Raw genomic sequence first — 14,263 nt, 5'->3', positions numbered from 1 at the left:
AGGGTGGCAACACCCGAATACGTGGTACCCATTTTACTCTTACCCTATTCGGTAGGGGTGGCAAAACAGTCGAGCCCGTCGGACCGATCCGCTAAACCCGCTGAAAAAGGCAGGTCGGGCTAGGATTTGGAACCCGTCAAATTAAAAAAACCCGCCAAACCCGCACCGCCAAATTGGCAGGTTTTGGCGGGGCGGGGCGGGCCGGTCCGCCGAGCCGAAGATTTTTATTTTTTATTTTTTTATATTAAATAAAAGAGTGATTACTATTATAAAATTAATAATTATAAAATTTTTAAACACTTTTTTTTATTTTTTGTTTTTATTCTTCTTTTAGTTATTAACTTTATTTATTTTATTTTACAATTTCATATATATGCTCAAATTATGTGACTTATTTTATAAAATAAAGATGATTCTATTGACAAATATTATTTTGAACAATTTTATTGAAGTTAAAAATTAAAAAAAGTATAGTAAAAAAATTATATTATAATTTGACTATTTTTTATTTGTATTTGATTTTTTAATTATTATTTTTTGATTAATTTTAATGAATTTTATTTTTCAAAAAAAAAAAAGAGTCAAGCGGGCTAGCCCGCCAATCCGCCATAAAGCGGGGCGGGCTAGCATTTTGAACCCACTTTAGTTGGCGGGGCGGGCCAGTCCCCCCGTTTATGAGGCGGGCCTAGGCGGGGCGGGGCGGGTTGGGGCGGGCCGGCCCGCTTTGCCACCCCTACTATTCGGTATCTGTCTCTGCACCGGAAAGAGTTTTAAGAGGGCGAGGTTTTTGGATAGGGTGGAATTGAGTCGAATTTAAGTTAAATATATATATATTTTTAATATATAATATATATATAATAATTAATAAAATGATTAATAATATTGTATTATATTTAAATTTTTTTATTTTAATTTATATTATGTATATAATGATGGTTATATAAATTTTAAAATTTAATTTTATTAGTTGAATTTTAATAATTATAAGAGACGGGACGAATATCCATAGAAGCGAGTTAGAATTTAACATTTTACTGCCTGCAAATGAGAGCAAAACAGATTTAATGTGGATTATTATAGGTAGGAGTGAAAACAGGCCAGGCCTGTCATGTGGTCAATTGGCCTGAGCCTGGCCCTGCAGCCTGCTATAGGCTTTTTTTAAAATACTAAGTCTGGCCTGTTATTCAACTTGGTCTGGCGTAAAACTTGTTAAAAAGTTTGATAATTTTTTTTTATAAAAATAAAAATATTATTTAAAAAACTATTTTTTAATAATTATATAATTATATTTATGTATAATATGTCATATTTAATATTTATAGGAATTTTTAAACTTTAAAGTATTTAAAATATATAAAATTATTTATAATTAAATATAATAAATTTAAAATATTTTATAATTTTATTAATAATATAAAAATTATTTATATATATAATTATATACTAATAGATTCGGTCTGATAAGCCAATAAAACTTATTAGTGAATTTAGGCCTGACCTATTAATGTAATAAGCCTTTTATAAGAGCCTAAGCCTGTATTTAGGCCAAACTGCACAGGTTACTACTACTAGTTGTGAAGGCTTAAACTTTCAGAAATTATAATGAATAATGAATTTTGTTGAACAGTGAAAAAAAAATAAAATTCTGAAAAAGGTTGTTGGCTGAGTTCACGGATTGAAGTGTGAGAAAAGAAGAAGAAATAACATTGTCCCAGAAGATCAGCCACAAAGTGATGTCTAATCAATGTTACATTTATTCTGAATTAACCATTTAAAACAGTTCAGTGAAATCTTCATTGCCTTTTATGGCAAATTCATTTGTCTCTTTCCCTTACACTAACTCCTTTTTCCATGCAAAACCAACAACACTGTCATACTCACTCTAACTTTCTTTCTTTGCATCCTTCACTCCTGACACAACAAAAAAAATGAGATGCTTAAGCGTTACCTTTACATTCTCCTCATTTGCCACCACCACCCTTCAAGAAAAACCTTATTTTGATCCTTTTCTTTCCAATACCCTTCAAAAGTATCTACTATCTACAGTCTTCAAAATTCCATTTGTGGGGCTACCATTGTGGCATTTTATCAAATGGCATCTGTGCCTCTCTTCCTTGTATGCTTCCTTTTGTTTTCAGCTGAAATGATGTCAATGGCAATGGAAGAGGAAGAGTTGTTGGGGTTGTTTGAAGTGATGGAAGCTCTTCTTGATGATCCTGAATGGTCACAAGCACATCCCCAACCATGCACTGAAACTCCATGGCCTGGTGTTGAGTGTGAAGTTAGCACTGATGACCCTCAAAATCCAATATTTCATATCACAAAGATCCACATTGGTCCTGATATAGTTTCACCACCTTGCAAATCTTCTGCATACATATCCAAATCCTTGATCAAGCTGAGTTACTTGAAAACTCTTTCAATCTTCAACTGTTTTGTTGATTCACCTGTGACTCTACCATCAACACTGTTTGGTTCTTTCTCTTCCTTGGAACACCTTGCCTTACAGTCTAATCCAACCCTCAATGGAGAACTACCTTCAAGTTTGGCTGAAGTGTCTTCTCTTAGGGTCCTAAGCTTGTCCCAGAACAGCTTTCATGGAAAGATTCCAAGAAAGATCGGTTCTTTGCCTTGTCTAGAGCAACTTGACCTCAGTTACAATAACTTCAGTGGTCAAATCCCATTGGAAATTGGAGGGTTGAAGAGTCTGACCATTTTGGACATTAGTTTCAATGGAATTGAAGGCAATCTTCCTCATTCCCTTGGACAACTTAAACAACTTCAGAAGATGGATTTGAGCTCAAATAGGCTTGATGGTAGAATACCCTTTGATTTGGGAATGCTCAAGAGGTTAGTGCTGCTTGATCTGAGTCATAATTTCATTGTTGGTCCTATTCCTCAAAGCTTGTCAGATTTGGAGAATTTGGAGTATTTAATAATGGATGACAACCCCATCAAAGCAAGGATACCATTCTTCATAGGAAGCCTTTTGAAGCTCAAATCAGTGAGTTTCTCAAGGTGTGGCTTGGTTGGTCCCATACCCAATTCTTTCTCTGCATTGAAGAACCTTTCAGCTCTATCCTTAGATAACAATAGCCTAACGGGACAAGTTCCATCAAATTTAGGCTTGCTTCCTAACTTAGATCAACTGAATATTAGTAACAACATGCTGTATGGTGTTCTAGAGCTGAATGGTGACTTCATTGCAAAGCTTGGGGAAAGGTTGGATGTGAGAGGGAACAATGAACTATGTATCAGTGATCTGCAAAACAAGAATAACATCTCTTCATACTTGGAAATCCCCTCTTGTATGAGCATGAGAACAATAAATGGCACATCCATTGCTCAAGGGCCACTAGAAGATCCAGCAGGAATCAAGCCATCTTGGTATCAAAGCAGCATAAATTCAAGCTCATCATGGTTGGATCAACAACTTATCCTGTTTACCTTAGCTTTAAATTTTATCCTCACCTCTTTTAATTTGTTTTCGTCACATTGATGAATTAAATTTATATGTAGTTTTTACCCTTCATATTTAGTATTCTAACTCACTTTTATGTGTAGTACTTTTACATCATATCTGAGTTTGGATTCTAGTTTGAGTTTTATTGGAAATTTATGCATATAATTGTTCAATTTTCTATACTTTTGCATTATGATCATAATTTGTTAAATAAATCTAAAATACGTTTATGGCTTATGAGAAAACTCAAGGAATTACCTACAGATGAGTAAACACATAATTGGCCTCCAAAAAAAAAAAAAATTTAACTTAATATTTTTAGTCTCTAACAAAATTTCATTAATTTAGAAGGTCTTGAGAGGATTAATTTATTTTAAAAATAATTAATTTATCTTATAATGATATTTTTTGGATTCAATTATCTTATAATAAATTTGCTATAAATTTATTTATTTAACACAAATTTAAAAATTTTATTAAAAAACAACAAAAGAATTAATCTAACTTACAAAATAATTTTTAGAGACTTCTAATATAATAAAAATTGGAGACTAAAATATTTTATCCAAATTTGTTTGGGACAAATTTAGATATTTAATCTAAGAAAAATTTGACATTCATAGAATGTCTTAGTCATCATATCTACCATATATAGTTAGTGAAACTTAATCTCATTAAAGTGCGTTCATAATTAATGGCCTTGTTAGTGATGTCCACTGAGTATAATTACTTGTTGCTTGAAATTAAGAGTGGATTTTGATGCAATTGTGAAATTTTACTATTTGAATATGTGCATGTTTGGGGAAAAGAAGGGTCTCAAGTCCAAAGTCCTATCCCTGGCCTGACTAGTGTTATTGTTTGTAGCAGCCTTTGGGGGGAAAAGCACTGTCTGTTCTGATAGTAGTAATAAGCATGCCTGCAACCACTCTTGTTGCTGCCAACATAAAAAAGATGCACACCTCAGAACTTGTTTTGGTAGAGAGAGAATCTTATGGGAAATTCACAATCTTTCCCTTCAAATTGCAAACTTTTGACACATTGAATACTGTATCTGCAACAGTGGGTGGGGGAAATAAGTCATAACAACGAGAACTGCTTGCACTATTATTCATAAGGGGTGTTCGCGGTACGGTTTGTTTCGGTTTTAAGAGAAAAAGTCATCCGATTCGAACGTTTATGTGCTGTGTGGTTTGAATTGGATGGACTTTTTTTGAAAATTCGATCCGATCCGATCCGATTACAAGCGGTTTGGATCGGTTTGAATTTGCGGTTTTTTAAATAAAAAAAATTAAATACATATAACAAGTTTTAACTTCAAATTTTAAATAATCAACAATGACATAACAAGTCTTAACATATCTTAAAAAGCTAACGATAACATAACAATAGAAATAAAATTATAGGTTAGTTAAAATAAATAAATAAATAATATTTTAAACATAAAATATTTATTAAATAATAATAATAATACGTGAATAATAGAAAAATGTATAACAAATTGAACATGTTATAAATATAATTGTAAATATAATAATAAAATAATAATATTATAGCACATTGTGCGGTTTGGATTGTATTAGATCGGTTATGAAAAGTATATTCGAAATCCAATCCAATCCAGCGATTTGCAAAAAATAGAATCCAATCAAATCCAAATTAGTGCGATTTTAATTGGTTTTCGGTTTGGATCGGATTGGATGAGCAGTTTAATTTGAATCGATTTGGATTTCAACGCCCCTAATTATTCTTGCCTTGTGTTACAGAACTAACTTGGAAAAAATAAAATGTAATTAGGATGAGTTAATTGCTTAGTCTATATTTTAATATTTGTCAATTCAGATTTCAGAGTACAGATTGTTCATCCAATTGAATCTCTCTGATGTTACATAGCAGCATGTAAGTTTCTGAGGATGTTTGCCTTGTCGGTTTGTGTTATTCCATGAGCTAGAAAACCAGAACCTCAATGAATGTTCCCAGTAATACGAGGGGGATGGTGTGGTCATTGTCATCCCTGTAAGCAACCTCAGTTTCTCTGCCCCTAGAAAACAACCTTGTCACCTCTTTTTTACTTGTAACTAAAATGTTCAGTTTAAATTTAATCCACTATAAGTATATAGTTATGTTATTTCTTCATCATTTATTAATATTCTCGTGGAGCTTTTGATCTCTCTCTTGCCTGGAAGGTGATGCTTACACAATTATGATCTTGAATCAGAGGTCTACTTTCATGCTAACATGTCCACGTCATCTTTTTCTAATATAGTAATAGTATGGCTTTGGAAAAGGTACTGTGTCATAGTTATTATTTCTGGCTTTGCAACTCATCATGAAACTGAAATTGATAAATATTGAAGTGAATGCTGGTGCAAACCAAGTAGTAGTTCTAGACTTCTAGTTGTTATGGTTTAGGTGACATGTTTGGATCAATATTTAAGGGTGTAATGGTCATTGACCATTCCATATGGAATACTTGCTACAGGATCATACTTTATCTTAAAAGTTGCTGTTTTTGTAGGCTCAATTTTTTCGTTATGGAACCATGAATGTGATGTGCTTAGATATGGAAATAGATAGTGCTAGACCAAATTGTGAGACAGCTTTATGTGAGTGGCAGGAGTTAGAATTCGGATTATGCGAGTTCTGTGTTGGCAAAAATTGCTTAACAAATCGGAGGATCAATTTGGCAAGGACTGAAATTTAAATTTTACAGCATGCAAATCGGACGGTGCGTTTTGTATATATATATATATATATAAATTTTTGTATGAATCCGTATTCTTAGCTACACTCAGACCGTTCAACAAGTTATGAAGAACTCGCATAGTTCGATTTGTTAACACTACACACAAGTCAAGCACCTCTCTTCTTCATAACCGCGTCCAACCCAACATTTGCCTAACATTTGCCTCCATATTGAAATTAAAAAGCGGTTTTTGTAAGCATGAATGTTTGATCATAATGTTATATTTATATAGGAAGCTCCATACAAATGCTACATCCACATGCTTCAGATGCCCTTCACTCAAACACCTAATTTTTTTTTTTTGGTCTGGACTCAAACACATAATTCGTCACCACATTTTAACCAAGTGGGCTTGGGCTTCCGGATAATACTACATTCATTATTTCATTGTGATTGCTAATGGAGTAATGGCAGCAAGAACAAACTATCTTCTTAAGGTTAATTTCTTAGCAAAAGTTATTTTCTTTCTTTCTTTTCCTCAAGTCCTGTACCTCCCTTACCATTACTGGTGTTTTTTACCTGTTATGTCAATATTCCAGTAATCAGATTTTATATTCTATTATTATATTTTCTTTTGGAATCAAAATAATATAATAAATATTGTTACTTATTAAAATTTACCAATATATTTTGTCTATTCTTAAGTTAAAGTAGCTGTATTTATGTTTAAAAATGATTTTTTATTTTTTTATTAGTTTAAATATCTACTAAAATTACTAAAAATAAGATGAATGCACAATATTTTATCACAATAATGACAGATTTATTGGTTTAAAATAATTTACAATGTTTTTTCCTATTTCAAGATATTTAATAAAAGTTTTTCTAAGAGAATATAGAATATAGTTTATACTTAGCCTTTATGCATAAGCACCATTATATATAATTATCCATGATCCTTACAAAAAGAGAGATAAGTAAAAAATATAAAGAAGAAGAAGACGTGCAACAGCCTTCATCGATGTTATTTCATCGTTTAATTTTCTAAATTAAAAATGAAATTAAGCACGTAAATAATATAATTTAAACATTGAGAAGACTCAACATATGAAGAATTATGATAAAATTAATTTGTATGAGATAAAAATGATAAAATTTATAGCAAAAAATTATAAAAAAAAAAACTTAAATAAACAGGGACAAAATAAAAAAATAAAAGAGATAGAGTACAATAAAGAATAATAATATTTCATAGTTTAGGAAAAAAATCAAAGAGTAAAAATAATGCATTCTAGGAGGAAAAAAAATATTATCGAATAAAGAATAATTGGTAAAAAAAATGAGATTCTCTTATAGCATATATGACTTTTTATAGTAAATAAATTTTGAAATTTAAAAATAGATAAAAGAAAAAAAGAAAAAAATAAAATTTTATTTTTTAATAAATTTAAAAAATATTTACTATCATATAATTAATGATGGACATATAACTATTAGACAATAAATTATAAAAAATTATTAATAGAAATCTTAAAATTGATATTAAAATTAAAAAAAAATATAAACAATGAATAAAACTCTGAAATTTAAAATCAAAATTGTAATGATCCGACTTTCAGCATGTTATGACCAATGTTAGTCATCAAGTGTTACCATTCAGTCGACCTTAAAGACTTTAAACACTCTAGACGATATATTAGTTATATTAATATGAGCCTGTAATAATAGGGTTGGAAATGAGTCAAGCCACCTCATGAACAAGTTCAAACTCGACTCATTAATAGCTCGATAAGCTAAACTCGTGAGCTGGTGAGTCAAGCTTGAGCCTAAAATTGAGCTCATAAATTAAATGAGTCGAGCTTGAGTTTAGATAAGCTCGGCTCATTAACTCGTGAGTTGGCTCGATTATATATATTAATATACATATCCTATATGTATTTAATCTATACTTTTAATATTATATATATACATATATATATGAAATAGTAATATATAATTATATATATTAATGATTTTAATTATTTAAAATTTTATATTAATTTTTTATATATAATTTTGATGTAGGACATAAATTAAAAATTTATAATTTATTGATAGATAAACAATATATAAAATTAATTTTTTTAAATATTTTTAAAATATATAAATTATAATTTATTAATATAGAATTATAGATTATGTCTTTATTATTTGAGCAAGCTCCTAAGTTCGAACCAGCTTGCGAATTTTTTGTGAGCCGAATTTGAACTTAAGAAATAAGTTCAATTATCAATGAGTCGAATTGTGAGCCAAGCTTAATTTTTGTAGCGTATGTTATAATCATGAGTTAACCGTCTATCGATACTAGTTATAACAATTAGACATACAATACGTTCATGATGAAAGCGAAAAACTGTGTGTATATATAAGTGCCTGTAGACTAGGTTTTTTATACAATACGATTCATCATATATTACATTAGATTTCTTGATCACATATTATTAGTAGAGACTCGTACAGACTCTTAAGACTTAATACCAAACTCTGGCTTCACAAAAGCTATCTTAGATGGGAGCTGGCCTAACTTATACACAAAAGATTATATCCTTTGTAAAAATCTACTAAGGGCGAGGGAAAAGAAACTAAACTCCTGTCCTGACTCTATTTCTCTTGGTGCACCATCTTCCGATGGGTTAGAAGTCAAGTTGATGATCATCTGATTCTCCTAAGTTGTATATATACGAGTCTCTATTAGTAGTATGTGGTCAAAACTAATTTATGATGAATCGCATTGTATACAAAATCTAGCCTACGGACATTTGTATGATGTATACTTTTCTACTTTTATGGTAAATGTGTTGTATGTCTAACTGCTATAACTATTATAAATTTATTTATTCCAGTCAAATCAAATAATTAATAAAATTAATTAACTATAATTAATATGATTAAACAAATTATTAAATGATTTAATATTTATCTTAATTAAATAAAATAAATAATTAATTATGATCTTTTTAAAAATTATTAAATAAAATATATAAGACAAAAAAATTAATACAAATTAAAACAAAATTAATTCATTTATTTCAATCAAATCAAATAATTAATATAATTAATTATTCATAATTAATTTAATCAAATAAACTATTAAATAATTTGATATATATTTCAATCAAAATAAATAAATAAATAATATATTTAAATAAATTAAATAAAAATATCTTAAAATATATATCACACTAGCTGTGTTATTAATTTTTTTTTTACTAAAAATAAAAAGATTTAAACCCACAACTTTTAAGTGAGTATAAGAAGATTATACTATTTGAGTTATAATTCGTTGACAGTTATCTTATTAATTGAATAAATTTAATTTTAATAATATATAATAGATAATAAATAGTAGATAGATAAGCAAAGAGGGTGGCAATGCACGACATAATGAAAGATATTTTTTGACTTAAATGCACAATTAAGTAGTTTTGTTTTAGGCAGAAGCGTATATGTTGTGTAGAGAAAAGTCAAAAAAGGAATACTAGAACTAGTAACTTTTGGTATTTGTAGTCGTTAAATAGCTATTAATGATGATTTTAATGATCTGAAATTGGTGTGAGATTTCATCTAATGGCTCACTTTTTCTTACTGGTTACATATTGGCAAGAATTTAAAAAAGTTGCTGCCCCTAAACTTTTCTAAGTCGAAATATTAAACAATGACTAATCAATGATAAAAATCAAAGAGCCTCCCTCATCTAAATGACTAATCAATGATCTTCACCTAAGCCAATTCTGCAGTGCATGTCCCTTTCCCTTTGTATTACTTTCTTTCCACTTTCTTCTACTATTTCTCTTGCTGTTTCAGTTGTTTACGCAAATTGTACTTTGACTTCATTCACTTTTATCTCTGAATTATTATCTGCTTTCCTCACTATTATTTCACCATTGTCTTCTCTTCAGCTTCATCTAATATTTCTCTCTAATCTGTATATATTTATAACGAAGTAAGGCATTATCATAGCATAATATGTTGAATAAACTTCATTAAGATCTGGTTGTAGATCGCCTTGCATAATCCGAGTATATGAAATTCTGAAACAACTTTTCTGCAAACTTCTTTATGCTCTAGCATGAAAAGTTATTTAGAGCTTATTCATGTTGTTAATAATTGTATTTCAGGGTTAGTATTGTTAATACAGGGAGAATGAAGAAGCAGATAACTAATGTGAACGAGTATGAGGGTATTGCAAAGGAAAAACTGCCAAAGATGGTTTATGATTACTATGCATCGGGGGCAGAGGATCAGTGGACTTTGAAAGAGAACCGAAATGCATTCTCAAGGATTCTGTAATCCAATTTCCCCCTGAACTTTGTTTTAATTCATAAGTTTCAATCCTTGATCTTCTCAGATGAGTGGTGTTTGATTTAAAATATAGGTTGCGACCACGCATTCTTGTAGATGTAAGCAATGTAGACATGACAACAAGCATATTGGGGTTCAAGATTTCAATGCCTATCATGATTGCACCCACAGGCATGCAAAAGATGGCACACCCTCAAGGTAAACTCTAATGCTATTTGTACACCAAAATCAGCCACTAAAACCAGCCACCAATGTATTTATGTATAAATACATGTGTGATTTAATTTATTTTCAATGTGTATTTGTATTTCAAGATGTATTTTATACTGGTGGCTGATTTTGGTTATTGATTTTGGTGTACACGTAGCATAATTCATTTGTTATTGCAGATAGATAGATACTAGTACTTTGTGTCTTCATATAAAGCTTTATGCAGGAGAATTAGCAACAGCTAGAGCGGCATCAGAAGCTGACACTATTATGGTTTGTTTGGTTTTCTTTCCAAGCAAAATGTTTGCTTCTTGCTTACAACTTTAGGCACTTATTAACTTTCATAATATTTGTTGCAGACACTATCAACAGTGAGTACTTGTAGTATTGAGGAGGTTGCTTCAACAGGACCTGGCATTCGTTTTTTCCAACTATATGTGAGTATAAGTAAGAGAAGGTGGAAACTCAGGTACAGTCAACTTCACATGAAGTTGATAAGTGAAAGCCATTAAATGATTTGACTAAATTTTCATTTAACGGTCTCTCAGCTATCAACTTTACATGAAGTCGATTGCACCTGAGTTTTCACCTTAAGAGAATATCCGGTAGATTTCTTTCAAAGCTTCTTTGCTGTAATGTGTTGTGCATCTTCCTCTTTTGATGTCTGCTTATTCTACTCTTTGTTACCTACTCTATCTTTAGGTATATAAAGACAGGAATATAGCTGCACAACTTGTGAAGCGAGCAGAAAAGGCTGGTTTTAAGGGGATTGTACTCACTGTGGACCGTCCATTTCTTGGTCGTAAAGAGGATGATATCAAGAACAGGTTGGCAATCAATCAATTATTCACAAATATGTAAACAGGAACAATCTTTTAGAATCAGTGACTAGTACACTTTTTCATTATATAGATGTGATTGCCTTGTTTGATGGAGTTTCATGCAGATTTAGATTGCCGCCACATTTGACACTAAAGAATTTTGAGAAGAATGATGGGGTGTGTGGTAGTAAGAAGTTTGAAATCAAATATGTCTCCCATGGATGCTCATTCTGTCAATGTTGATGATATTGTTTCTATAATCTAATCTATTTTGGAATCACCTTTCAGACTGGTGGCTCTATTCAAATTTCTCATGCTCGTGGCCAAATCGACCCGTCTCTTAACTGGAAGGTGATTTGTTATTAACATATTTTACATTGGAGGCAAATGCATGCGACAGTAGTGTTTTAAAAACTTGTTACAGGATGTGAAATGGCTTCAAACGATTACTTCATTGCCAATTCTGGTGAAGGGTGTACTTACTGCTGTAGATGGTAATAAGCATACTGAATCAGACCCTTTCTATTGATCTTTGCTAATATTGTTTTGGGTAAAGTACTACATTGGTCCTCTACGTTTGGGTGTAATCTTGTTTTGGTTTTTAAATTTTGAAGTATTCTATTTGAATCCAAAAAAGTTTTATTTAGATTCAATAGAGTTTCACCATAAAGTCAAAGTTAAATAATTAACGAAATGTCCTACATGACAATAGTACAAGATCGATAATATGAAGAATAAGTACAAGCTCCAGATACACGACATTGAAGCTAAATGAAACTTTTTTGAATTCAAATAAAACATTTTAAACTTTAAGGACAAAAACAGGATTTCGTCTCAAACGTATAAGACCAATTTAATACTTTAGCCTGTTGTTTTTCTATGTTGAATGAAATTCCACATCCCATGCTAATTATGCAGCAAGGTTAGCTATAGAAAATGGAGCTGCAGGAATCATTGTTTCCAATCATGGAGCTCGGCAACTTGATTATGTACCCGCAACAATTATGGTTTTGGAAGAGGTATTGTGTTGTAAATTGTAACTGGAAAGTGAGTGGTTTTCCATTTCTGTTGAGTCGCTGTAAGAAAATAAATGGCTTGATCAGATAGTGGAAGCTGTAGAAGGAAGAGTTCCTGTTTTGGTGGACGGTGGAATCCGGCGAGGGACAGATGTGTTTAAAGCATTGGCTCTTGGAGCATGTGGCGTATTTGTAAGTATATGAAAGAAAAATGTATATATTATGATGTTATATAGGAACATGTGTTGAATGAGAATTGATTTCAGATTGGAAGAGCAGTGGTGTTTTCATTAGCTGTGGATGGTGAGGCTGGTGTGAGGAAAGTGCTGAAGATGCTTAGAGATGAGCTTGAAATGACAATGGCACTCTCTGGTTGCCCTTCACTCAAACACATAACTCGCGACCGCATTAAATTTGCTTGCAGCCTATAGATTATACAACAACATTGCATCTGCACTTGTATGCTTCACAATAATGCTGCTACCATCCTAGTTGCCTACTTCCTCACACTTCCAAGTATCTACTCATTTCTTTTTCTTATTTCAATACCACTTAAGAATTTCAAGAAATCATAATAATTGGTCCGACAAAGTTGTTATGGTTGTTAAGTTCTACACTTGTACCAAAGTACTACTTTGAGTGAATGGATAGATGCTGTATTTTATATATATATGTGTATGCATATGAAATTCTATCAAGTATGTAACAGAGCACTTTTTGGCTAAAATATTAAATATAAAATAATTTATTTAATTTATAAACTATTTGTAATACAAATGTTTATGTTTTAAGTTTTTTTAAAAAAACTTAATTAAACTGTTTATGTAAATTAGTCCCTAACATTCTAACAAGTTGAGAGTTACTATTTACTAATAATAAAAATCATGCCATAATTTTTTTCTTCTCCAAATTTACTCATATCAAGTGTGCTGAATTCAAAATAAAATTGGTTGACAAAAAAATATTTTTATTTAGAAGTTATCACTTATAATTTTTTAATTTTTTTACTTAAATTTTTTTTAATATTATAAATAAAAAATATTTTTATATTATTATTTCTAAATATAATTATTAAATAAAAAAATATTTTCATGTAATATATTTAAACATAAGAGTACTTTTATTTCTTTTATACTAAAAAGAATTATCAAATTTTTTTTTCTTTTGCTTTTACTCTTGACAAGGACATAAAAAGTGTCAAATGTGATATTTTCTTTAATCATTCAATTTTCACAATCCGAAAATAATTCACAAATAAATTTTGTTCCAAAAGAAATTACGTCATATAAAACATGGATCACATGAGATTAAGATTAATTAAGTTCGTGGTATCCTTAAAGTAGAACTAGAAATACGAGACATATGGCATGTGATAAAAAGAGTTGATTTTGTGTGAGGTTTCCTGGTTTAGGTTGATTTGGCTGATGAAAGTGGAGATATTAACATGCAAATAAAAGATTCATGGTTGATTGAGAAGTTTGATGAATATGAGTAGCGTCCTTTCATGCATTTGCAATCACATGCATGTGGCTTAATTGGTGCCATGACGACTTGCACTAATAGCTAGCTATGCCTCTTCATAAGATAACACATTATGGATGTAACACTATGTTATTACTTATTAGAATTAGGATTGTAATACATGATACCACAAACATTGTGTTACCTATAGATTTTTTTTTTTTTTTTGGGTTAAAAAATGTTCCTACTAATATGCAAGTTTATTAAC

At 30.6% G+C, this 14,263-nt stretch overlaps 2 protein-coding genes across 5 annotated transcripts; both read left to right on the top strand.

The window, feature by feature from the left end:
• Nucleotides 1-1,756: 1,756 nt before the first annotated feature.
• On the top strand, nt 1,757-3,514 carry LOC107619903 (uncharacterized). Its single transcript, XM_021113693.2, has one exon. It carries the CDS (start codon nt 2,093-2,095, stop codon nt 3,497-3,499), a length of 1,407 nt encoding a protein of 468 aa, XP_020969352.2. The 5' UTR covers nt 1,757-2,092; the 3' UTR covers nt 3,500-3,514.
• A 6,357-nt stretch (nt 3,515-9,871) lies between these two features.
• LOC107624246 (glycolate oxidase) lies at nt 9,872-13,200 on the top strand. 4 transcript variants are annotated; one of them, XM_016326729.3, is made up of 12 exons: nt 9,872-9,941; nt 10,304-10,471; nt 10,561-10,685; nt 10,924-10,970; nt 11,057-11,134; nt 11,400-11,524; nt 11,644-11,695; nt 11,807-11,869; nt 11,943-12,012; nt 12,437-12,537; nt 12,622-12,726; nt 12,801-13,200. In XM_016326729.3, exons 2-12 carry the CDS (start codon nt 10,329-10,331, stop codon nt 12,963-12,965), a joined length of 1,074 nt encoding a protein of 357 aa, XP_016182215.1. In that variant the 5' UTR covers nt 9,872-9,941; nt 10,304-10,328; the 3' UTR covers nt 12,966-13,200. The 4 variants fall into 4 exon arrangements, with proteins under 4 accessions (XP_016182215.1, XP_016182218.1, XP_016182217.1 ...); XM_016326732.3 differs by lacking the exon at nt 9,872-9,941 and adding an exon at nt 9,985-10,004; XM_016326731.3 differs by lacking the exon at nt 9,872-9,941 and adding an exon at nt 9,986-10,128.
• The last annotated feature ends 1,063 nt before the right edge of the window (nt 13,201-14,263 follow it).

This window comes from Arachis ipaensis, chromosome B10 (assembly GCF_059453495.1).
Source record: "Arachis ipaensis isolate K30076 ecotype BB chromosome B10, ASM5945349v1, whole genome shotgun sequence".
NCBI classification, from domain to species: Eukaryota; Viridiplantae; Streptophyta; class Magnoliopsida; order Fabales; family Fabaceae; genus Arachis; species Arachis ipaensis.
Note: the sequence above shows the minus strand (reverse complement) of the source record. Positions and strands in the feature narration are given on the sequence as shown.